Source organism: Ascidia mentula, chromosome 6 (genome assembly GCF_947561715.1).
Source record: "Ascidia mentula chromosome 6, kaAscMent1.1, whole genome shotgun sequence".
Lineage (NCBI taxonomy): Eukaryota > Metazoa > Chordata > Ascidiacea > Phlebobranchia > Ascidiidae > Ascidia > Ascidia mentula.
In genome coordinates this window covers 5,308,113-5,332,558 of record NC_138571.1, presented here as the reverse complement: position 1 = coordinate 5,332,558, position 24,446 = coordinate 5,308,113, and the positions used below count along the sequence as shown (strand labels likewise).

Sequence of the window (24,446 nt, the reverse complement as noted above, 5' to 3'; positions counted from 1 at the left end):
ACTTTAAAATTCTGTAGTGGGCGAATCAGTGTCTGGTTTCTAAACTGCAATAGTCTCTAGAAACTGAGGGTGGCGCTGTAAAAAATAACACTCGGTTCGAAAGCACATGTTTTCATGGCGTAAGTAAATGTTATTGTGTTCGATGCTCAGCCTCATAAGAGCACATTACACGAAGATTTGTCAAAATAGTTTGATATTTATTAGAAGGCATTCGAATGTTCGCATTTGTAACAAACTGGAAATATGCCAACATTTCTTCAAACATATACAAAAATTTCTCAAAATCTAATATACGAATTTGTGTTAATTTAATTTTGCAGCATATAGTTTGTACTCACGCCTCATAGCGGAAGTTACAGGTTTAATTTGATCATGTTGCTTTCAAATAGTTTTTTAAACAACGGAGGTGGTGGGTAACCGAATAACAAGTAATCGTCCAATAACAAGTTGTAGAGCTGCATCACTCGCTCACGTGGTTTCACGGTTGAGTAGTAGCGCAGAACCATGTCGTCATCGGTTTTGTTTTGGTATGGAGGCCTGAGTTGCAATTCTTCAGATGCTCCAATCATTCGCAAAATATATCTGAGAATTTAAAGCAAACAATTTATCTCCTGCTAATTGACGAAATCAGCTTGCTGGTTCAAAAAACTAGTAATTGTGGAAGGTGAGCTTTTTGTTTTAAATATTTCACCATACACGGACATGTTTCAATCAATATCAGGTTCTAATTTGGTGATCAGAGGGTAAAAGTTTCCAGTTTTGCACTTTCGTAGATCGGAATATTAGACGTAATAATGTCCAGAAAAAAAACAATAACAAATCTTACTCGGAATCTTCATCAATTGTTTCTTGATGTCCTATGAAGTCATAATAAAAATCACAGGGCTGGCAAAGTGATGAATATTTTCCCCAGTGGTGGTTGTCAGTGTGGAGAGAGGCTGGGTAGTTGAGAACCAAGTAGTTGATGAACGTATTAAAATCTGGAGCTTTGCTTTCTGTAACAAAACAATTTTTCTGTGTCATGTTTGAGTTGGATTGATGTGTCTGCCATGAAATACAGAAGTTCAAACTTTTTCACATTTATATATATTTTTGGGAACTTTGGCTAACATGGATGCAAATCTATAGAAAGGATTACGTTGACCACTTCAACTTATTGAGAATTTACTGACACTTACTTTTAGAAACCAGGTCGGTTTTATCCCCATATTTTAATTGAATTCTTTCAGCAATTTTTCGCATGCTTCCTGCAGGTCCTTCCAATTTTGATCTGTACGCCGAAACCAAACGTTCCATAGGTTCGCGAACCACCGTCATTTTAAACCAACCTTTCCTTAGCAACGAATCTTTTTCAAATCTTTTCGTCTGATATAACTTCTTAAATTCTGAACTAAATTTTCTGCCCTGTAACAATCACAAATATTTGCAATTTCAATAATAATATTATTAAAAAATGATTCTGCAACTCTACAGCATTTGAGGTTTTAATTAAGTTTTGGACAAAAGGTTTTGTATCAATTTAGGTGAGCTGAACAACAGATAGTTGAATTTATTTTGAAAATCAAAACGTTTTTTATGGTCCAGTAGAACAGTGAGTTACAAAAAAAATCATAAGAAACTAGTGAGATTTTGTATTGCATGGAAAAACGTTTAATGTTTGTTTCTGGCGTATTTGTTAGATCATTCAAACAGTTTGAATTTGCATTTAACAAAAATTTGTTCAAGATTTACTAATATATATAATAGGTATCAGTTATCAATTTCAGGGACTAATAATTATACTAATTATAAGTATTATCATTTCATTATTACTAAAGCAAAACAAGAACCCCGAATACACACTTATCATGTTTCAAAATCTAATAAATTTAGTATAAATTTAGCTGTCTCAAATTTTATGTTTGACATAATATTGAAATTTACCGTTAGATTTACTCCAATCATATTCGTAAAAAGTTTTTTCCAGTTGGTTATACCAGTTTTGGGGATTTGGCAGAAAATGGTTTTGTATTTTTCTGAATATATCAGAGCTTCTCGTATGTTGCTCTTGTTATGATGAAAACCTACAAAAAAGAGAAATGAGGGAAGTGCAGGTAAAGATATTGCACGATAACTATGTAATTTGAATGGGTACGGTATTCGGTGAACTTGAAAATACAGGTGTGACAATCAAAATCAGTAAGAAATGCAGTTTGAAATCATTTGAAAACGTCGAAACTTACCACGACACGAACAGTTATTCCCAGTCAGAGAGACAACAAAACTTGTGTACTGAGTAAAATGTATAGTATCTACTTAATAACTTACTTAAATTCGCACATATGTCTCGGAGATGTGATTTCCTCTCGTGCATTCTTGACCGAACTTGATCAAGTTTTTTGTCAATAAAAATCGCTGTCTTACTTTTGTTGGCAAGGACGAACAAAAAGTTTTGAAAGGATTCAGGAATATGACGGCGGGTTTCAGTTGTGACTTTGTATATTTCCATGCTGATTAAGGTAAGCATGAAAAAGGCACAAAGTGCGGCAGCAATATTACGTTTGTTCACAAACCGAAATCGTTTAAACATTTTCGGTTGATGCTGCAATGGTAAAAGCATTTTCATTCCCAATACAGTAATGCCAAAATATAGGTGTCTACATACGTGTCTAAGGTAATTTATAAATTCTATAAATTCTAGTTTTATAAATTGTATAAATTCTAGTTTTACCACGCTGTGTTTACTGCTGCTTTTATTCTTATTGGAACAATTGTGGCATTTTAGCAGGTAACTGTTTGATGTCGACCTTTTACTACATTAACTACTAAAGCTTACATAACCACTGGCTTGTTTGAAACATCTACTAACTGCCCAAACCGATACTAATAAAACTAGTAAATCATAAAGTTAGCGTGAATCATGAATATGGTAATATAATCAGTGACTCACCATGATCGAGGTTCAACGATTGATATAAGGACGGAAAACTATTGCAAAGTCACAACGCAGCACATACAGGCAGCGCTGTCATATTTACATCTGCAATATATAACAATTAATGGTGTTCCAGATATTGAATTGCACCTAATTGTATTATTGAAGTCCCATTACTTTGCCTATATGTACCTATATCTATTCTCCCTCAGCGGTACTATAGTTGAATTGTACACTATGCTGTGTGACTGACATCGGCTGAATGATTTTCCCAATCTATTTTTTTCCAGACTTGTTATAGGGAAGTTGTTGGTGGCGAAATACTTCCACCCAAATTGGATAATTGATGAGCGTGGTTTGCAATTGTTAAGTTATTCGAACTTATTCACAAAATTCACAGGTGTTGAACAATTGTGTCATGTGGGTAACAATTATTCGGTCGTGTCGTTTTAACGAACAAAATTACCTGACAAAAACATTGAAATACATCATATGTTATTCTCACACGCAGTAGCTTTTAACAATAGAAACAGCATGGCTGTTGTTAGGAATATATACGTTTGCAAAGCATTACGTTTCACTTGTCGTTCTCTCGCTTTATAGAGTAAAATAAATTTGTGTAATGTGGCATAACGTTGATCTGCTTTCTCCGTTGCTGGTTAGGTCAAATTTACTTCAAATATAAAGTCAATAACTTACAGTACAATAATAAGATAGCAAATATTTCGTACATTGCACTTTTTACTATGTAACATGTGTGCATTAGTGCGTGTCGTGGCGTAATATATCATGTCACCCACCATGTGTCGCATTAGCTGTGAAATTCCGCTGCTAACGACACATGTTACACGTGTGTATTTTCGCAGATGCTGCGTGTTATGTCTGGTGGTTCTAACGGCTCTGTCAACAATGTATGTACGGAAATTACTAACGTCATGACATTTACTGTTAACATTTCTTCTTTATTGGTTGAAATTTGTTGTTGCATAAACTTATCATTGTGTTTTTTGGCAATTTATATACTTCTATTGTCATGCCTTGATCCCGAACTTTCGGTCTCTTTGTTTTCTTCTTTCTTCGTTTATCTGTCTAAGACTGCAAAAGTAAGGACTCAGTATTTAAAAAGTAGTAAATATCCGAGAGTAATTTTTTCTTGGCTGCGCGATCCGACCCTCGACCTGCTTGAAAGCAAACACCTGTGAGCGTCGATAGAACAAGTTTTCAACGAAATCTGTCAGTCGGGGCAGATCAAACTCACTGAATGGCGTATGTGTAATATTATGGTTATGATTTCTAGGCCTATGCCTCGAAAATGTCGCAAAATAACGATTTAAAATTTATTTGTTGACTAATTTATACTATTTTGAATACCATATTAAGCGTAGTCCAATGCTGATAGAATTGCATTGAATGCCACATTGCCTCCTTCTTTGAGCTACTCTGTCTTTACCATTACAATCAGGCAACGCAGCAATGTGATTGACAGGATGGCCTACGGCGCAGGACCTTCCTTGACGAATACAGCTATCGTATCGAGATCACAATTTTCCTTGAAACACATATGTGTTGACCTTATGTAGTGGGTAGAATGTTTCGCCCCATTACTTCAAACCCCGTAGGGAACTTGATTTTTCAGATCTCGCTCAGATTTGTCGGAAAATTGGCCGATCCACCCAGACTGCAATGCCTTGGCTGATATCCCAGTAAATCTAACTTGTGTAATTGATTATTCACGTAATAATTGCACATGTTGACACCCATTAGTTGTGAACTGTTGTATGCCAAAATATCACAATTCTTATCAGTCCGCGCAATTCGCATCTTGAGACCATTGACCCCAATTCTGATGGTACTTCACATACCAACAACACGGGGAAGAGAACCGTTAACTACCAGCGAAATTCATAGCCCAGCGCTGAACAGTAGGCTATAGCGCACGCTAGCACGCTCGGAAATAGAATACCGCCCACGCGTATCCAACAAAAAGCGAACTCATTGACTGCATTGTTAGTTGAACGCTCAGCGAAACACTATTATATATATTGACCTAACAGTGTGGGTTTAAAAGAGAAGCGCAATGTGCGATCACCAACGGGGTAAAGTTAAGTGAGCAGGAATATATAGGAAACCATGCCAATGAAACAAAGCAACTTAAAACTAACGATTGTTTGTTTCAGTGGTAATCAGATAATGCAGGTTTACTTCGTTGCTGGTAGAATGCTCTCTGTTATTAGCATATAGAATAAAACATTGTAATTAGGTGCTTAAGCCAAAACAAACGTATTAGATCTTATGAACATTAAGCTGTTTTGATATTCCTATTTCATAAAACGGTTGTCAGGTGACTGATTAATGCAAATTGCTGTTTCAGAATGCCATAGTAAAAAGTAAAAACTGATGTTATGAGCTTGTTTTCATTGTTAGATATATGTTCCTCTTAAATAAGTGGAATTAAGATTGCGAAATCGTCTGAGCCCCAAACCTTTAAAAAACCTTCTGAGCTGTAGGGGTATAACGTTGGCATATATTTGTTTCGCTCGCATTTGGCGTAGGACGCTAATATTCTGGATCTAAAGTTAATGTAAAAAGAAAGAATCTGTTAACTCAAAATAGCGTCTTTTTTTCTAGAGAATCCGCGCCTGTAGACATTTTCAATGTTAATTATAGAAACTATATCAAGGTAATTACATACACCACAACACCATAGTAAACACCAACATTAACTGGCTTTTAATCATGCACTGCCTTTGCAACAGGACGTGTCGTGATGTTCAAATCTATGATAATTAATGATAATATGAATTACATAAATTGTTGCTGACATGTGAAACACTGTGTCTAAGCAGGGATAAAGCAGTTTTATTAAACAGAGGACAGGTTTCACTCCTATTTAACTAAGTCTGTATTCAATGTTTATTATTACATTGGCGGTAAATTTAGACATACAACAATGTAATTGGCAGTTCCCGTTAAATCTTCTGCCCACCATTTGTTATTGGTGCGTTTGTTGTTTATTAATTTCCTGTATAACAGGCACGCAACCGAACTTCGCAGCAAATCCTCTATATTTGATGTGGACCGATGTTTGAAAGAATAAGTGCAAATTGTCAGTATACAGCTGCATTATATGATTGTTGTTTGTGTCAACAAGCACAATAAACATCGCTGATTTCGGATGTGGTTTATTTGGACCTTTACTAATTCAATTGAAATTGTAGGTATCAATAATTTTTGATCTTTTTATCAGTTTGTAACACGACGCTTGTTTTAAGCCTAGTGAAGGTTAGTAGGATGTCGGTAAACTCGCCTATATCATCTGGTTATAAAACCGTAATGTTACAGAAGACCACAGCAAAAGTTATATTAATTTAGCTTTTATTCAATGACATCATAAAGCTTCGATTGTTGAAAGATTGCGGATAAACTTTCAACAATTGGACATTGACTGGGAATGAAATGACACAAATATCACTTTCTGACCTCGAAATCACTTTTTACCACCTTCTTATGCTATGTATATGCGGTTTTACGAGTACATCGTTTATATCTTTCACGTCAGGCTGCTGTGTTGTCAAACAAAGATGATAAGACAGACTGCGTTGTCGGACAGCGTTTACCCAAACTTCGGCCACTTTTGTAAGTGCTGCTGCTAGGGTAGTGATTACTACATAGTAGTAGTATTAGACTACCCGTTAGCAATTAAAAGTTACACAGGGCAGTATATTTAAAGCTTTTTTGGTTATACGTACGATTGTACACTAGACACCAATTAATTGAACGAGTATTTTTTTTTCGGTAAGTTATTTGTTTCTGTCATAGTGACCTGAAAATCACTTCATTTCATAGCTTGACATCAATTTGTAAAGTGGCTTGGGGTCGTATCACAACGTAGAGGTTCGTGGCGGTGTTTTCCAGTCACAGCTTCAACAGTTAGGATGCGGCTCCTAACCATTATAATTGTGATTGTAAATCATCAACAGAAGAGCCAAAAAATGTTAGTCAGATTTACTTACTTTCTGTTGTCTTGTTACTTGCTGTTATTCCCCAAAGTTTATGCTGCGATATCTGAGTTATTTTTGTGCGACTTCTTTGTTTTTGAATTTGTGTCTTACATTCAGTAATTTAAATATCCATTGATTTAGGAAAATATTTGTTTTACTGGTACTGAGGTTCCGTCCAGCGTTCGCTAAAACAATCTTGTCGTTGTACAGCATTGGCACACAATGCTGTGTACACAATGAGGCCATCATTGTGGGGAGTTACGAACGTCGGCCGCAGTTTGCTGGTTTTTGGTCGAACCGGTAATGCTTAAGAACTGGTATGTTTGAACGTTGTGAATTGTGATGCCGTTTGATATTCATCGAGAATGTCGGTGTGTCAATGACTAAAACGGGCAACTTTAGTGGTATAGAGCAGTGCTTCCCAACCAGTGGGTCGCGTCAAATATAAAGTCAATAACTTATTGTACAATAATAAGATAGCAATTTTTTCGTACATTGCACTTTTTACTGTGTAACATGTGTGCATTAGTGCGTGTCGTGGCGTAATATACCATATCACCCACCATGTGTCGCACTGGTTGTGAAATTCCTCTGCTCACGACACATGTTACACGTGTGTATTTTCGCAGATGCTGCGTGTTATGTCTGGTGGTTATAACGGCTCTGTCAACAATGTATGTACGGAAATTACTAAAGCCATGACATTTACTGTTAACATTTCTTCTTTATTGATTGAAATTTGTTTTGGGGCTCTTTTGGTAAATTTGGGCTCTTTATATACTTCTATTGTCATGCCTTGATCCCGAACTTTCGGTCTCTTTGTTTTCTTCTTACTTCGTTCATCTGTCTTAGATTGCAAAAGTAAGGACTCAATATTTAAGAAGTAGGAAATATCCGAGAGTAATTTTTTCTTGGCTGCGCGATCCGACCCTCGACCTGCTTGAAAGCAAACACCTGTGAGCGTCGATAGAACAAGTTTTCTGTATCAACGAAATCTGTCAGTCGGGACAAATCAAACTCACTGAATGGCGTATGTGAAATATTATAGTCATGATTAGTAGGCCTATGCCTCGAAAATGTCGTAAAATAACGATTTAAAATTTATTTGTTGACTAATTTATACTATTTTGAATACCATATTAAGCGTAGTCCAATGCTGATAGAATTGCATTGAATGCCATATTGCCTCCTTCTTTGAGCTACTCTGTCATTACCATTACAATCAGGCAACGCAGCAATGAGATTGACAGGATGGCCCTATGGCGCAGGACTTTCTTTGACGAATACAGCTATCGTATCGAGATCATAATTTTCCTTGAAACACGTATGTGTTGATCTTATGCAGTGGGTAGAATGTTTCGCCCCATTACTTCAAACCCCGCAAGGAACTTGATTTTTCAGCGAAATTCATAGCCCAGCGCTGAACAGTAGGCTATAGCGCAAGCTAGCACGCTCGGAAATAGAATACCGCCCACGCGTATCCAACAAAAAGCGAACTCATTGACTGCATTGTTAGTTGAACGCTCAGCGAAACACTATTATATATATTGACCTAACAGTGTGCAGGGTTTAAAAGCGAAGCCAATGTGCGATCACCAACGGAGGAAAGTTAAGTGAGCAGGAATATATAGGAAACCATGCCAATGAAACAAAGCAACTTAAAACTAACGATTGTGTGTTTCAGTGGTATTCAGATAATGCAGGTTTACTTCGTTGCTGGTAGAATGCTCTCTGTTATTAGCATATAGAATAAAACATTGTAATTAGGTGCTTAAGCCAAAACAAACGTATTAGATCTTACAACCATTATGCTGTTTTGATATTCCTATTTCATAAAACGGTTGCCAGGTGACTGATTAATGCAAATTGCTGTTTCAGAATGCCATAGTAAAAAGTAAAAACTGATGTTATGAGCTTGTTTTCATTGTTAGATATATGTTCCTCTTAAATAAGTGGAATTAAGATTGCGAAATCGTCTGAGCCCCAAACCTTTTAAAAACCTTCTGAGCTGTAAGGGTATAACGTTGGCATATATTTGTTTCGCTCGCATTTGGCGTAGGACGCTAATATTCTGGATCTAAAGTTAATGTAAAAAGAAAGAATCCGTTGACTCAAAATAGCGTCTTTTTTTCAAGAGAATCCGCGCCTGTAGACATTTTCAATGTTAATTATAGAAACTATATCAAGGTAATTACATACACCACAATACCATAGTAAACACCAACATTAACTGGCTTTTAATCATGCACTTCCCATGCAACAGGACGTGTTGTGATGTTCAAATCTATGATAATTAATGATAATATGAGTTACTAAAATTGTTGCTGACATGTGAAACACTGTGTCAAAGCAGGGATAAAGCAGTTTTATTAAACAGAGGACAGGATTCACTCCTATTTAACTAAGTCTGTATTCAATGTTTATTATTACATTGGCGGTAAATTTAGACATACAACAATGTAATTAGCAGTTCCCGTTAAATCTTCTGCCCACCATTTGTTATTGGTGCGTTTGTTGTTTATTAATTTCCTGTATAACAGGCACGCAACCGAACTTCGCAGCAAATCCTCTATATTTGATGTGGACCGATGTTTGAAAGAATAAGTGCAAATTGTCAGTATACAGCTGCATTATATGATTGTTGTTTGTGTCAACAAGCACAATAAACATCGCTGATTTCGGATGTGGTTTGTTTGGACCTTTACTAATTCAATTGAAATTGTAGGTATCAATAATTTTTGATCTTTTTATCAGTTTGTAACACGACGCTTGTTTTAAGCCTGGTGAAGGTTAGTAGGATGTCGGTAAACTCGCCTATATCATCCGGTTATAAAACCGTAATGTTACAGAAGACCACAGCAAAAGTCATATTAATTTGGCTTTCAATCAATGACATCATAAAGCTTCGATTGTTGAAAGACTGCGGATAAAAATTGGACATTGACTGGGAATGAAATGACACAAATATCACTTTCTGACCTCGAAATCACTTTTTACCGCCTTCTAATGCTATGTATATGCGGTTTTGGGAGTACATCGTTTATATCTTTTACGACAGGCTGCTGTGTTGTCAAACAAAGATGATAAGACAGACTGCGTAGTCGGACAGCGTTTACCCAAACTTCGGCCACTTTTGTAAGTGCTGCTGCTAGGGTAGTGATTACTATATGGCAGTAGTATTAGACTACCCGTTAGCTATTAAAAGTTACAGGGCAGTATATTTAAAGCTTTCTTGGTTATCCGTACGATTGTATACTAGACACCAATTAATTGAACGAGTATTTTTTTTCTGTAAGTTAGTTGTTTTTTGTCATAGTGACCTGAAAATCACTTCATTTCATAGTTTGACATCAATTTGTAAAGTGGCTTGGGGTCGTATCACAACGAAGAGGTTCGTGACGGTGTTTTCCAGTCACAGCTCCAACAGTTAGGATGCGGCTCCTAACCATTATAATTGTGATTGTAAATCATCAACAGAAGAGCCAAAAAATGCTAGTCAGATTTGCTTACTTTCTGTTGTCTTGTTACTTGCTGTTATTCCCCAAGGTTTATGCTGCGATATCTGAGTTAGTTTTGTGCGACTTCTTTGTTTTTGAATTTGTGTTGTACATTCAGTAATTTAAATATCCATTGGTTTAGGAAAATATTTGTTTTACTGGTACTGAGCTTCTGTCCAGCGTTGGCTAAAACAATCTTGTCGTTGTACAGCATTGGCACACAATGCTGTGTACACAATGAGGCCATCATTGTGGGGAGTTACGAACGTCGGCCGCAGTTTGCTGGTTTTTGGTCGAACCGGTAATGCTTAAGAACTGGCAATGTTTGAACGTTGTGAATTGTGATGCCGTTTGATATTCATCGAGAACGTCGGTGTGTCAATGACTAAAACGGGCAACTTTAGTGGTATAGAGCAGTGCTTCCCAACCAGTGGGTCGCGTCAAATATAAAGTCAATAACTTACAGTACAATAATAAGATAGCAAGTATTTCGTACATTGCACTTTTTACTGTGTAACATGTGTGCATTAGTGCGTGTCGTGGCGTAATATACCATATCACCCATCATGTGTCGCACTGGTTGTGAAATTCCTCTGCTTACGACACATGTCACACGTGTGTATTTTCGCAGATGCTGCGTGTTATGTCTGGTGGTTATAACGGCTCTGTCAACAATGTAAGTACCGAATATAATGTCATGCCGGGATCCCGAACAACTTTCGGTCACTTTGTTTTCTTCTTACTTCGTTCATCTGTCTTAGACTGCAAAAGTAAGGACTGAGTATTTAAGAAGTAGTAAATATCCGAGAGTAATTTCTTCTTGGCTGCGCGATCCGATCCTCGACCTGCTTGAAAGCAAACACCTGTGGGCGTCGATAGAACAAGTTTTCTGTATCAACGAAATCTTTCAGTCGGGGCAGATCAAACTCACTGAATGGCGTATGTGTAATATTATGGTCAAGATCAGTAGGCCTATGCCTCGAAAATGTCGCAAAATAACGATTTAAAATTTATTTGTCGACTAATTTATACTATTTTGAATACCATATTAAGCGTAGTCCAATGCTGATAGAATTGCATTGAATGCCATATTGCCTCCTTCTTTGAGCTACTCTGTCATTACCATTACAATCAGGCAACGCAGCAATGTGATTGACAGGATGGCCCTATGGCGCAGGACCTTCTTTGACGAATACAGCTATCGTATCGAGATCACAATTTTCCTTGAAACACATATGTGTTGACCTTATGTAGTGGGTAGAATGTTTCGCCCCGTTACTTCAAACCCCGCAAGGAACTTGATTTTTCAGATCTCGCTCAGATTTGTCGAAAAATTGGCCGATCCACCCAGACTGCAATGCCTTGGCTGATATCCCAGTAAATCTTACTTGTGTAATTGATTATTCACGTAATAATTGCACATGTTGACACCCATTAGTTCTGATCTGTTGTATGCCAAAATATCACAATTCTTATCAGTCCGCGCAATTCGCATCTTGAGACCATTGACCCCAATTCTGATGGTACTTCACATCCAACCAACACGGGGAAGAGAACCGTTAACTACCAGCGAACTTCATAGCCCAGCGCTGAACAGTAGGCTATAGCGCACGCTAGCACGCTCGGAAATAGAATACCGCCCACGCGTATCCAACAAAAAGCGAACTCATTGACTGCATTGTTAGTTGAACGCTCAGCGAAACACTATTATATATATTGACCTAACAGTGTGCAGGGTTTAAAAGCGAAGCCAATGTGCGATCACCAACGGAGGAAAGTTAAGTGAGCAGGAATATATAGGAAACCATGCCAATGAAACAAAGCAACTTAAAACTAACGATTGTGTGTTTCAGTGGTATTCAGATAATGCAGGTTTACTTCGTTGATGGTAAAATCCTCTCTGTTATTAGCATATAGAATAAAACATTGTAATTAGGTGCTTAAGCCAAAACAAACGTATTAGATCTTACAACCATTATGCTGTTTTGATATTCCTATTTCATAAAACGGTTGTCAGGTGACTGATTAATGCAAATTGCTGTTTCAGAATGCCATAGTAAAAAGTAAAAACTGATGTTATGAGCTTGTTTTCATTGTTAGATATATGTTCCTCTTAAATAAGTGGAATTAAGATTGCGAAGTCGTCTGAGCCCCAAACCTTTTAAAAACCTTCTGAGCTGTAGGGGTATAACGTTGGCATATATTTGTTTCGCTCGCATTTGGCGTAGGACGCTAATATTCTGGATCTAAAGTTAATGTAAAAAGAAAGAATCTGTTAACTCAAAATAGCGTCTTTTTTTCAAGAGAATCCGCGCCTGTAGACATTTTCAATGTTAATTATAGAAACTATATCAAGGTAATTACATACACCACAACACCAAAGTAAACACCAACATTAACTGGCTTTTAATCATGCACTGCCTTTGCAACAGGACGTGTTGCGATGTTCAAATCTATGATAATTAATGATAATATGAGTTACTAAAATTGTTGCTGACATGTGAAACACTGTGTCAAAGCAGGGATAAAGCAGTTTTATTAAACAGAGGACAGGTTTCACTCCTATTTAACTAAGTCTGTATTCAATGTTTATTATTACATTGGCGGTAAATTTAGACATACAACAATGTAATTAGCAGTTCCCGTTAAATCTTCTGCCCACCATTTGTTATTGGTGCGTTTGTTGTTTATTAATTTCCTGTATAACAGGCACGCAACCGAACTTCGCAGCAAATCCTCTATATTTGATGTGGACCGATGTTTGAAAGAATAAGTGCAAATTGTCAGTATACAGCTGCATTATATGATTGTTGTTTGTGTCAACAAGCACAATAAACATCGCTGATTTCGGATGTGGTTTGTTTGGACCTTTACTAATTCAATTGAAATTGTAGGTATCAATAATTTTTGATCTTTTTATCAGTTTGTAACACGACGCTTGTTTTAAGCCTGGTGAAGGTTAGTAGGATGTCGGTAAACTCGCCTATATCATCCGGTTATAAAACCGTAATGTTACAGAAGACCACAGCAAAAGTCATATTAATTTAGCTTTTATTCAATGACATCATAAAGCTTCGATTGTTGAAAGACTGCGGATAAACAATTGGACATTGACTGGGAATGAAATGACACAAATATCACTTTCTGACACCGAAATCACTTTTTGCCGCCTTCTTATGCTATGTATATGCGGTTTTGGGAGTACATCGTTTATATATTTTTCGACAGGCTGCTGTGTTGTCAAACAAAGATGATAAGACAGACTGCGTTGTCGGACAGCTTTTACCCAAACTTCGGCCACTTTTGTAAGTGCTGCTGCTAGGGTAGTGATTACTATATAGTAGTAGTATTAGACTACCCGTTAGCAATTAAAAGTTACAGGGCAGTATATTTAAAGCTTTCTTGGTTATACGTACGATTGTACACTAGACACCAATTAATTGAACGAGTATTTTTTTTTCTGTAAGTTATTTGTTTCTGTCATAGTGACCTGAAAATCACTTCATTTCATAGCTTGACATCAATTTGTAAAGTGGCTTGGGGTCGTATCACAACGAAGAGGTTCGTGGCGGTGTTTTCCAGTCACAGCTTCAACAGTTAGGATGCGGCTCCTAACCATTATAATTGTGATTGTAAATCATCAACAGAAGAGCCAAAAAATGCTAGTCAGATTTGCTTACTTTCTGTTGTCTTGTTACTTGCTGTTATTCCCCAAGGTTTATGCTGCGATATCTGAGTTAGTTTTGTGCGACTTGTTTGTTTTTGAATTTGTGTCTTACATTCAGTAATTTAAATATCCATTGGTTTTAAGAAAAATATTTGTTTTACTGGTACTGAGGTTCCGTCCAGCGTTGGCTCAAACATTCTTGTCGTTTGAATACAGACTTGGCACACAATGCTGTGTACACAATGAGGCCATCATTGTGGGGAGTCACGAAGGTCGGCCGCAGTTTGCTGGTTTTTGGTCGAACCGGTAATGCTTGAGAACTGGTAATCTTTGAATGTTGTGATGCCGTCTGATATTAATGGAGAACCGTCGGTGTGTCTATGACTAAAACAGGCAACTTTAGTGGCATAGAGCAGTGCTTCCCAACCAGTGGGTCGCGAAGTATTTGTAATTGTTACAGTTTTCTATTAGATCACGAAATTATTGCATTATCATTATGTAACATTTGTTTGGTCATATCTCATTGTGGGTCGCACAATAAAACTTGCATTAAAAGTGGGTCGCGAACTGAAAAAGGTTGGGAAACACTGGTATAGAGCGTTGTTCAAACACAGACAAAAATGCAGACAAAGTACCATTACCCGTGCTTATAGCGCCTAGTACCGATAACCCGAAGGGTGCTGGGCGACAAACAAGTAGATTCAATGGAGATTGGTCCAGCGAGCAAGTATTTCGGTGCAAGTGGTTGTTACAAATAAACGTGTAAGTGCAACGTGGTTTAGTAAAAAAGATTGAAGCAGAAAAATCGACCCAAATCTGAATTACGAGAAACAGCAAAGTTTATCTGAAATTCATAAGGATCGATTTGGATTAACCAAGGTTTATTGTGGTATAATGTGGAATAGGCTACGATTTAAATTGTCCAAAACGGCTATAGTTTTGACCACGTAATGTTCAACCAGATCAATGTTCCCCGAACAGGAAATATTGTAGGTAATGCCCAAACAGAATACAGCAGTCGTGATGCGTGGTATTGCTGACAAAGCAGAGTGCTGATATCGTTATACTTAATGGAGAATGGTCGCTATGTCAATGCCTGCCAATGTGGTAAAGAGGAAAAGTAGGGCACGGTGGCGAACTATGCAACTTTCTAGGGCACACAGTCTTAAGAAACAGCGATTTGTGTATCAGAAACTGCAAAATTATTTTTCGCCAAACCTGGATATAGAACACAGTTTGTCATGGAAGTTGTCGTATTGTGGGCGTTGCAGATTTAGGGACCAATCTTAACTGCTACAGTTTAAACTAGACAATCAAAAGATTTTTTGTCCCATGAAACTATTTGCAACAAGATTTTGTCACCATTCCCGTAATTGGAAAGCTATGGTGTGTCCATGAAATGTCTACATCAGATAAGTACAAACTTGTCCTGATTTAGAGTAACTTTATAAGGTTTAAAAGCAATGGAAGAGCCAAAAGTATCTTTTGAGTGAGCCGCAGTTTCGATCTAACTCTGTGTAGCTTATATTGTCCGCCAACGACCAGGCGAATACTGTTACTTTGTGGTGACCATGCAGTCGCCGATAATTGCAGATTGGGTGCAATCAACTTAGCGAAACCAATGTGGTAATGTTACAACTAATATTGATGAGACCCAATGGTTAACAAATGTATTGGTTTGTTTGCGTTTCAACCGTGGTCATAGACGCCAAACAGACGTCATAATTTAGAAACACTTACCTTTGTCAAATAAGTGAGATAGGATCAGTCTTTTCTCTGCCCATACTAATGGCTATGACTGTTTTTGAAAGTAAGGTTGCATATGTGGGCAATGCCAAAACATGCATGCAGAGGAAGGATTGAAATGTCTTTTTCTCAAGTGAAATGTTTGGCAGCGTTAATAGGTTTAATAGGCTGGCTGTGTTTACTCAGAATAATAATATCAGTTTTCATGTCTACGCCTGGCCTGGATAATACTGAGAAATTTTTTGCCGTCAGGCTGTTTACTGCAGTAGGGATTTCCTCATCAGCGCAGAGACAGCAGCTTAGTTTTCTGTTTCTGCTCAGTTTCTCATAATAATTTCTTGAATAACTAACTTATGTTGTGCTGAAGGTCACGACTGTGATAGGTTACAATGGTGATGTTGCGTAAAGGATGGCAATGGATTGTGATGCTGCTCATGCTGGTGGTTGCCTCAATTTTGTACATGTTTTGGCAAGTCAACCTTACAGGTTTGTTGCGTTATATCTGTTTATTAATTAACTTATTGCATGGGCAAAATTCAAAAAATATCCACCAACCTCTTCCATCAGCGCCTGTTGTTGTCATGTCATCACAGTGAGCCCATGCGATTTGGTCACACAGTTTTCCGACAGCAATCTTACAAAATTTAAAAATCAAATTCAAATTGCTGTGCTGTGGTGGCTTTGTGGAGTGTTTTTGACTACCTTGCTTTTATGCGGCTTTTCGCTCACAAAAGTAATGCATTTGACACTAAAACAAATTTGAAATCAACCGATTTACACTGTTGGGTTGTACTGTTCCGGTATAAACATTCATTGTCATAAACAAAACTGACGCAAAAGTTTTTTTGAAAGAGGGTGAATTTGACTGCGTTTTCATTTGCGAAAGATCAGTGTTTATATTAATTCACACACTTAGTGAGGCTGGCTACAGCAAGGTAGGAAGTAAAATTAGAATCAATATTGAATCTAGATGGTAAAATAAACACAAGTTTCACTACACCAACCTACGAATCACCCCTTGCGCTGGACCCGTGTTTGCCAAAGAAAAAACGTTATTGATTTTAGACCTCAACGGTTTCTCTTAGAAATGGAGAGTGGAGAACACGACTGATTTGCGGCGCGTATATATTGTGATCCGCATTCGCTGGTATTTGAACATAGTTCTCCCTTCTGCTGTCTGGCTTCCACGAGGTTTTCGACACCAAAGCGTACCTCAAAATCCTGGCGTATACAATACAACCTTATGGGTAACATCATTGCGCAGCACGATTTCAATGTTTTAAACAAATTATCTCGCTTGGTAATAATTGTTAAAACTTTTACTAGAGCTTCACACGATCGCCAGAGAGGAATTTGAGACTTTGTGGGATTACGTCTACCAGCCTCAGGTATGTTTGCATTCCTTGGAAAAAATTTACTCGCAAATTAGCCAAAACTTGTAAGTCCAAGTTGCGTTACAATCGTTCGATTTTACTGAATAAATTTCAGTATAAGTGTTCAAATGTGGAAACACTCGGAGGTCGAAGTTACGGCGATGGCGACGGTTCGTATCCAGTATGTTTGGAGCCTAAATTTTGGAAGGGAAAAACTGCTGATGGTTACCAATGTTTGCTTTACTCATTCGGTGTGGGAGGAGATTTTAGTTTTGATGACGCAATGGCCAAGAAAGGATGTGAAGTTCACTCGTTTGATCCAAGTGGGATTTTTTTATGTTCTTTTTCGTTGGTTTTGAATGAATTTGTGTAACGACAGCTTGAGGTTGGATGAAACTTTATCTCTTGCAGTAAATGCGTTTTTTTTCTTCTGGCCACTAGGTGACGATATCAAGCATTACGCATTTCTTGCACTTATGTAAATCAGATTTGATTTGGTTGCGCTACTATACAGCTTTTTTTTCTTGAAGATTTCCCACAAAATATAATTTTCTGTTTTTCATGTAGCGACGCCTCTCGATGATGGTTTCAAACGTGATTCTGGGGTTGTGTTTCATAAAATCGGCATCAGTTCCAAAGACAACGACAAAGATGACCACGGATGGAAAATGCGAACTTTGCGTAAGTCTTAGTGATCTTGGTATACGTACTGTGCATGTTTAACATACCCGAAATTTCAGGTACCTTACTCAAGGAACTTGGACACAACGGAAGGTATTTAGATTACTTGAAGGTGGATATTGACAACCCTGCCGGTGGTGGATTTGAAGACGAGGTCAGATTATTTTCAACAAATTGTTTGAGTTTCTCCGCAAATAATGAAAAATTATAACAATCAATTATTGCGTTACAGGTCATACAAGAACTGCTTGACACAGGCTTGTACAAATGCGTGAGACAATTTGGTTTAGAAATACATCTAGCAGGGCCCATTGCCAGACCCAAATGGCTACGGCGATGTATGATGTTCTACAGACAGCTATCGCAACTCCACAACCTTCAATTTCGCCTGTTCGACACAACAGATAACGTGAGAGCTGAAAGGATTCTGAGAAATAACCCAAATTTCTCCCAACTAGACAAGAAGGACAGCATGGTAATTATCGGGGGGACTATCTTGTGGGAAGTAGCGTTTGTAAACTTGGACCCTCAACCGTGCCAAATTTGAAATTTTAAAGTTAAATCACTTCATTAATATGGAGTTATTTGGAAATCACCATTATTGAATATAACAATGTTGGACACTTTAGTCCAAGATCGCTGTTCCAGTTAATTTGAGATGAAATAAGAAAAACGTGCCTGTATTTTTGTTGTATGTTTGTATTGCATTTTTCCAAACAAGTCGCATGAAGCTATTTGTAGGTTGTTTTATGAATCCTGGTTTTAAACGAACACCAAAAATAAATCAATTTTATTTTCCACTATGCAAATTTATGCCACATGCTGGGATTTTTTCTATGGTTTTTAATTGTGTTTGAGTGCAGTGTCTTAGAAAACAACGCTTATTTTCTGCTTGCTTGCTTGCTTGCTTCACCATTACGATTATATGTTTCGCTGCGTGAGATGTTGAACGACGTATTTCGGCGCTGATGACTGGAATAAATCCGTAATATGAACAACGTTGAATTGCTTCAAACAGTTTTTTTGACAACGGTGGTCGATGATAACCCAATAACGCCACGTCCCTTGTCGAGTAACAACCGCACGTAATTATAATTAACTATGTCTTTGTCAAATAATTTGCGAAAAAATATTTCGCTTGCATTTCGAGGCTAACTGCAATGTCAATTATTAAATAGTTTCTTCAGTAACGGAGGTGGTGGGTAACCGAATAACAAGTAATCGTCCAATAACAAGTTGTAGAGCTGCATCACTCGCTCACGTGGTTTCACGGTTGAGTAGTAGCGCAGAACCATGTCGTCATCGGTTTTGTTTTGATAAGCTGAGCCCAGTTCTAGATCAGGTGGTGCTCCTATGGTTTTGAGAACATATCTGTGTTGCAAACATTTGTGAGAAATTAGGTATTTTTAAGTGCTCTTTTTTTATAACATCTATGACTTTTTAAGATTCAAAAAAGCAACTGATATTAAGCAATACATAGATGACAAGTCTTAAACTTGCCATTTGGTAATTTGCACCCACTTCGAATCTTCGCTGACGGTTTCCTGGTGCCCTATGACGTCATACCTTACGTCACATGGTTGGCAAAGTGTGGAGTATTTTTTCCAGTGGTTGTTGTCTTCCAGTAGTGAGTTTGGATAGCCGACTACTAAATAGTTGATGAATGTATTGAAGTCAAGTCCACCACGTGCTGTGATAAAAAGGTTTTCTTGGTTTTGAAATATAGGAATCGAGTTTAGCTTTAAAGTTAATTATTCTGAATACTCAAGTCTCATTGGATAATTTAGGCGTTCCATTTCGGATTACCTTGGATTTAGGCGTCAACATATGTTTGACGAGTCAAATTTAAATTAAATGATATAATATCTAATTGTTAGATCGTTTAAATTACACAGCAACGTTTTTTACACAAACACAAAATTGAGTGTTATGATTTCAAAGATTTGGTAAAAATGTTGCGCAAAAACCACCAGTTGCACTGTGGACTTACTCAAGTTAAAATCTCTTTTGTTTCCGTAATGAATGTGAATTGATTCGGCAATAGACTTGAATACAGGGCCATCAGGTTTAGCCAGTTTTGATCTAAAAGCTGAGATCAGACGTTCCATCGGTTCTCGAACCACCGTCATTTTCAACCAATCATCTTTAAGCAAGTGGACTTTTCTCTCTTCTCCGATCAGTTGGAATTTTTCTTTAAATTTTTTGGTAAACTGTTCCTGAAAAGCAAAGTACATTGAATTATGAATTGTTTTACCCTGATTCACGAGGCCTGTTTTCAACTCCAATAGTTTTTCCACATTTGAAATAACTTACATGAAACCATTTTATGTATAGGCCTACTCGAATGCATCTTACTTCAAAATGTTCGCCATTCATTTCAGTAAATAACTGCCTCCATCGAGTTATTCCAGTCTTCGGAATTTGACAAAAGATGGTTTTGTGTTTGGTTGAATAAATCAACGATTTTTTTATTTTGTTTTTGTCGTGATGAAAACCTTCACGAAATAGACTTTATAGTTCAACTGTTTAAATTAAAAAATGTATGACAGCTTTAAAGTCAGCTGTTAAAACTCTCTTACCAAAAAAATGTACTTGATAGCTGAGATATGAGGCGTGATGTTAAAAGTAGGTTGCGTCAAATTCATTTTTTTACCTATAGTACGTTGCTGTTGCCCCCAGGCATATAATATTCTGTCTTTCTGGCACATTTGACGTGACTTTTACTATCCGGTTTTGCACCTGCTATGCAGCTTGTCGGACAATAAAAGTCACGTTATTTATGTCAGAAGGACAGATTATTTTCTTACCTAGTTTGTCACAAATCTCCTGAATTCTGATTCGACGCTCATCCATTCTCATTTGCATACGTTCCATAAAATGGTCTGACACATTTGACCAACTTTTCATGGTGTTTTTAGAGAGTAAATCGGATTGTTTTGACCAGGATTTGAGTTGATTGTTATAGGAAAACATGATTATGACAACAACGGCTGCAAAGAATCCGAACAGACCCAAAGAAATCCTGCTGCTCATGTTTTGTTTGACTCAATCTATTTCTCTTGCAGAAATTTATCCAGAGTGTCTTCGCCTAAAGATTTAGAACAGTGCCTATAACCACATTAGCTACATTCTCTGAATAACATGTAACAGACAGGCTTATTAATTGCCAGAGTTGCGATTGGCTTTTTTCAGAAATACGTTAATTTGTATTTTCTCAGACTGTGCTCGGCGCTCAAAATCTGACATATTGCAATCTTGTTTATACCAACCAATGCTCAAAGAAAAAGTTTTGAAATACAACTTACATATTTTCCTGTCACATTAATCGAACAAAATTTTTTTGCACAGCGGAACGTTGTTGTTCCACCAGCTTGTAAGTTAAGTATGAGAAAAAAAAACTGCACGTTTCGCAAATAGCCGCGGGGTAAATGTTAAGATGTTAAGTGAATTTTACAAAAAGGACGATTTTCGCTTAATAGGCCTATGAAAGGAAATAGACCTAAACCATTGTCAGGGTTGCAAGTGGAATAGAATACGATTTACATTATGGGAAAATATGTTTTCTGGGTTAAAATCTATTGGCTTTCGTTTGACACAAATATATTTCTCTATAAAGCATCTTCAGTGTCCGTGAAAACAACGTAAAAAATACACTCAAAACTTATCTTTGTCTTTGGGACGCTCTGTTTGCACCCAACCCTTCTCACAACTAACTACACAGGACACGTATAACAGTAATAGATGAGAACACGCGGGTTAAAGATAAGATCACTCTTGCGTAACAGAAAACTTATTATATGCAAACGATACAAACTCATTTTCTTGATATTTATTGTGGCTCCAATTCTGTTAAGCCACTTATCCTCGGCTATATTCTATCTGTTGGTGCGAGGTTTTTTTTTTCGCATACGGCGCAATGCCCGTAGGGATAGACTCCCAGTACTACACATTGATTTGCCTGTGTACGTCACCATGCAGTTGGGCTTAGAACATTTATTGATGATAAACTTAATACCTTATTGTTTTCAGTGGGGATGGGAGAATTTCAAATATGTATATCATGGCAAAAACAAAAAAGACTTGGCTTTGATATTATTTGAAATGATTAATATTAAAAATTAGGACATCACAGGAGAAACAGTTAAAATACTGCATAATAACGATGTTCGGTCAGCGACAAAGACATGCCTTAATAAGAAAGCTCGTATTTTCTTTACTCGTTTGAACCACGAATATATGTTGGAAATATTAGAACAATGTGACACTCCCGTATATTGTGTACTTAAAGTTAGGTTGTTTTGACCAAATTTTAATTTTTAAAGCTGATCTCGTCGTGTTGGTTTCTAACACGTTAAGTCGTAACTGCAATACATAAAAATCCATAACTTTCATGCTTGCTATTTGTAACTTGGGTGGTCCAAAAACACTATGTAACTGTAAGGTATAAAGATCACTGAAAAAGCTTTTCTGACAAATCTATTTGTTGTGATAGACGTTGCGGTCGTTATGCGTTTTGGAGGGATATTACGTCATCAAACCAATAAAAATCTTAAATTGAAATCGAACAAGAGCAGAAAGAAAAGATGCAAACAAATAATTTGAAGTAATTACTTCTTAGATAATTTCTCATTTCTTGCCATTCTCTGAATAGTTTCTCCGTGGAGTTTTTGCAAGTGATTTCTTAAAGATGCACCGGAGGAAAGGCGTTTTTTGCACAAATGACACTGGTACGGTTTCTCTCCGGTGTGTCCTTTCAAAGTGTGAGACTTTTTGTCGCACAAGTCACTCTTTTTTTTTTAAAGTGGTTTGCAGTTGTATTTACACGTCGCATCTGAATAAATTACTCACAGAAATTAGGCGGTTTCACGTGCAAAGCCCCGTACCACACTGCCATCTAGCGGGCAGAAATGGCTTGATGCTACATTTTCTTTTGTCCGTCAAAGGGCGCTACAGCGCAACACAACGAAGGTTTGCGTTGATCAGACATTTTTTTACAGTGTTTAACGTAGTTTAACATTGAAGTTGCGACGGTCAAAGGTTTTTAAAGCTTTTTTGAAAGGAAACAACGAAAGCAGTTGTAATTACGAAGAAACACCAGCACTACTATGGGGTGGGGGGTTACAAGGGGACATTCACACGTACAATGTACATTACGCAAAGACAAAGTGAGTTTTTTTGGGGAAAAAGCGGTAATTGTTGAATAACAAACAATACAAATGTGCCTTTTCGATATGTAGCAAATATTCAATGCGAAGCGGTGGGTGGGGCTAGAGAGCTAAGGAAACGTCACTTTTAGAAACCACTTTTCTTTTCAGCTTCAATTTCCTGTTGCGTTGGAAGCTGATTCTTCTCAGCAGTGTCGACATGCTTCCTTCAAAGCTTTCTCCTGTGCGTAACCTTCAAAAGCGCCTTTGTTCTTCTCCTGGGTTTGGACGGAATGCAGAGAGGATTTTTCGAAATGTTCGACTTCAGTCAAGCTTGGTTTGGCATCAGTGGACATGATGGGGAAGTTGGTGGTGAATTCGAATACGACTCAACAGCAAAACTTTAAGTTAACTTATTACCGGCGTATTCAACTAGAATTTGTAAGTTAAATGGTTTAAAAAAAACGATGCAACTTTAAGGTATTAAGATCACTGAAAAAGCAATTCTGAAAAAAAACTATTTTATGTGATAGACGTTGCGGTCGTTATGCGTTTAGGAGGGATATTACGTCATCAAACCAATGAAAATGTGAACGTTAAATCGAACAAGAGCAGAAAGAAAAGATGCAGACAAACAATTTGAAGTATTTACTTCATAGATAAATTTCTTATTTCTTGCCATTCTTCTGAATAGTTTCTCTGTGGAGTTTTTGCAAATGGTTTCTTAAAGATGCACAAATGACACTTGTTACGGTTTTTCTCCGGTGTGATTTCGCATGTGTTCTTTCAAAGTGTAAGACAAACAGAACTTTTTGTCGCACACGTCACACTTGTAAGCATTTTCTTTCGTATAACTCAGTAAGTGGCGTTTTAAGTGACTCCCAAGTCTGAAACTTTTACCACAATGGTCAATTGCATTGAAAACTCTTGTCCCCTCCTGGGTAAGCATGTGTTGCCTCAAGTTACTGCGTTGCGTGAATTTCTTCTCGCTTTTACTGCAATGGTATAGGGTTTTTCTCCCAAATGTCTTCGCCAGTGCGCCTTCAAAGCATCATGGGAGGTATAACTTTTCGTGCAGATGTCGCACACATATATCTTTTCACCAGTGTGCGTTCGCTGATGCGAGGTTAAGTTGCCGCCTGTGCTAAACTTTTTTCTGCAGATATGGAACCGTGAGGCTTCTCTCCCGTATGAGTATACATGTGGGAAGTCAAAGTTTGTGCCTCAGTAAATCGTTTCTCGCATATGTTACATTGGAAAGACTTTTCACCAGTGTGGGTCCTCATATGAATCGCCAGGTTTGTCTTTCGATCAAAGAATTTCTCACAAACAACACATTTTCCTGATCTGTCGTCCAAATTGGTCGGATCGAAAAGTTTCCTCTCATGTTGAGCTTCTGCAATTGCAGATGAACAAAATGCTG

General features: G+C 37.4%; 3 protein-coding genes across 3 annotated transcripts; 1 reads left to right on the top strand and 2 right to left on the bottom strand.

Annotated features, from left to right (window-relative positions):
- Positions 1-353: 353 nt before the first annotated feature.
- Positions 354-2,488, bottom strand: LOC145906973 (carbohydrate sulfotransferase 12-like). Its single transcript, XM_082994420.1, has 5 exons — positions 2,308-2,488; positions 1,924-2,063; positions 1,175-1,404; positions 827-991; positions 354-582 (listed from the first exon to the last, which is right to left on the bottom strand). Exons 1-5 carry the CDS (start codon positions 2,486-2,488, stop codon positions 354-356), a joined length of 945 nt encoding a protein of 314 aa, XP_082850546.1.
- Positions 2,489-13,626: 11,138 nt separating this feature from the next.
- On the top strand, positions 13,627-18,859 carry LOC145905393 (putative methyltransferase-like protein 24). The gene is made up of 7 exons (XM_082992582.1): positions 13,627-13,717; positions 16,193-16,311; positions 17,152-17,213; positions 17,314-17,521; positions 17,766-17,879; positions 17,939-18,033; positions 18,112-18,859. Exons 2-7 carry the CDS (start codon positions 16,215-16,217, stop codon positions 18,424-18,426), a joined length of 891 nt encoding a protein of 296 aa, XP_082848708.1. The 5' UTR covers positions 13,627-13,717; positions 16,193-16,214; the 3' UTR covers positions 18,427-18,859.
- LOC145905385 (carbohydrate sulfotransferase 9-like) lies at positions 18,856-21,007 on the bottom strand. The gene is made up of 5 exons (XM_082992573.1): positions 20,687-21,007; positions 20,235-20,374; positions 19,870-20,095; positions 19,401-19,569; positions 18,856-19,250 (listed from the first exon to the last, which is right to left on the bottom strand). Exons 1-5 carry the CDS (start codon positions 20,910-20,912, stop codon positions 19,043-19,045), a joined length of 969 nt encoding a protein of 322 aa, XP_082848699.1. The 5' UTR covers positions 20,913-21,007; the 3' UTR covers positions 18,856-19,042.
- Positions 21,008-24,446: the final 3,439 nt, after the last annotated feature.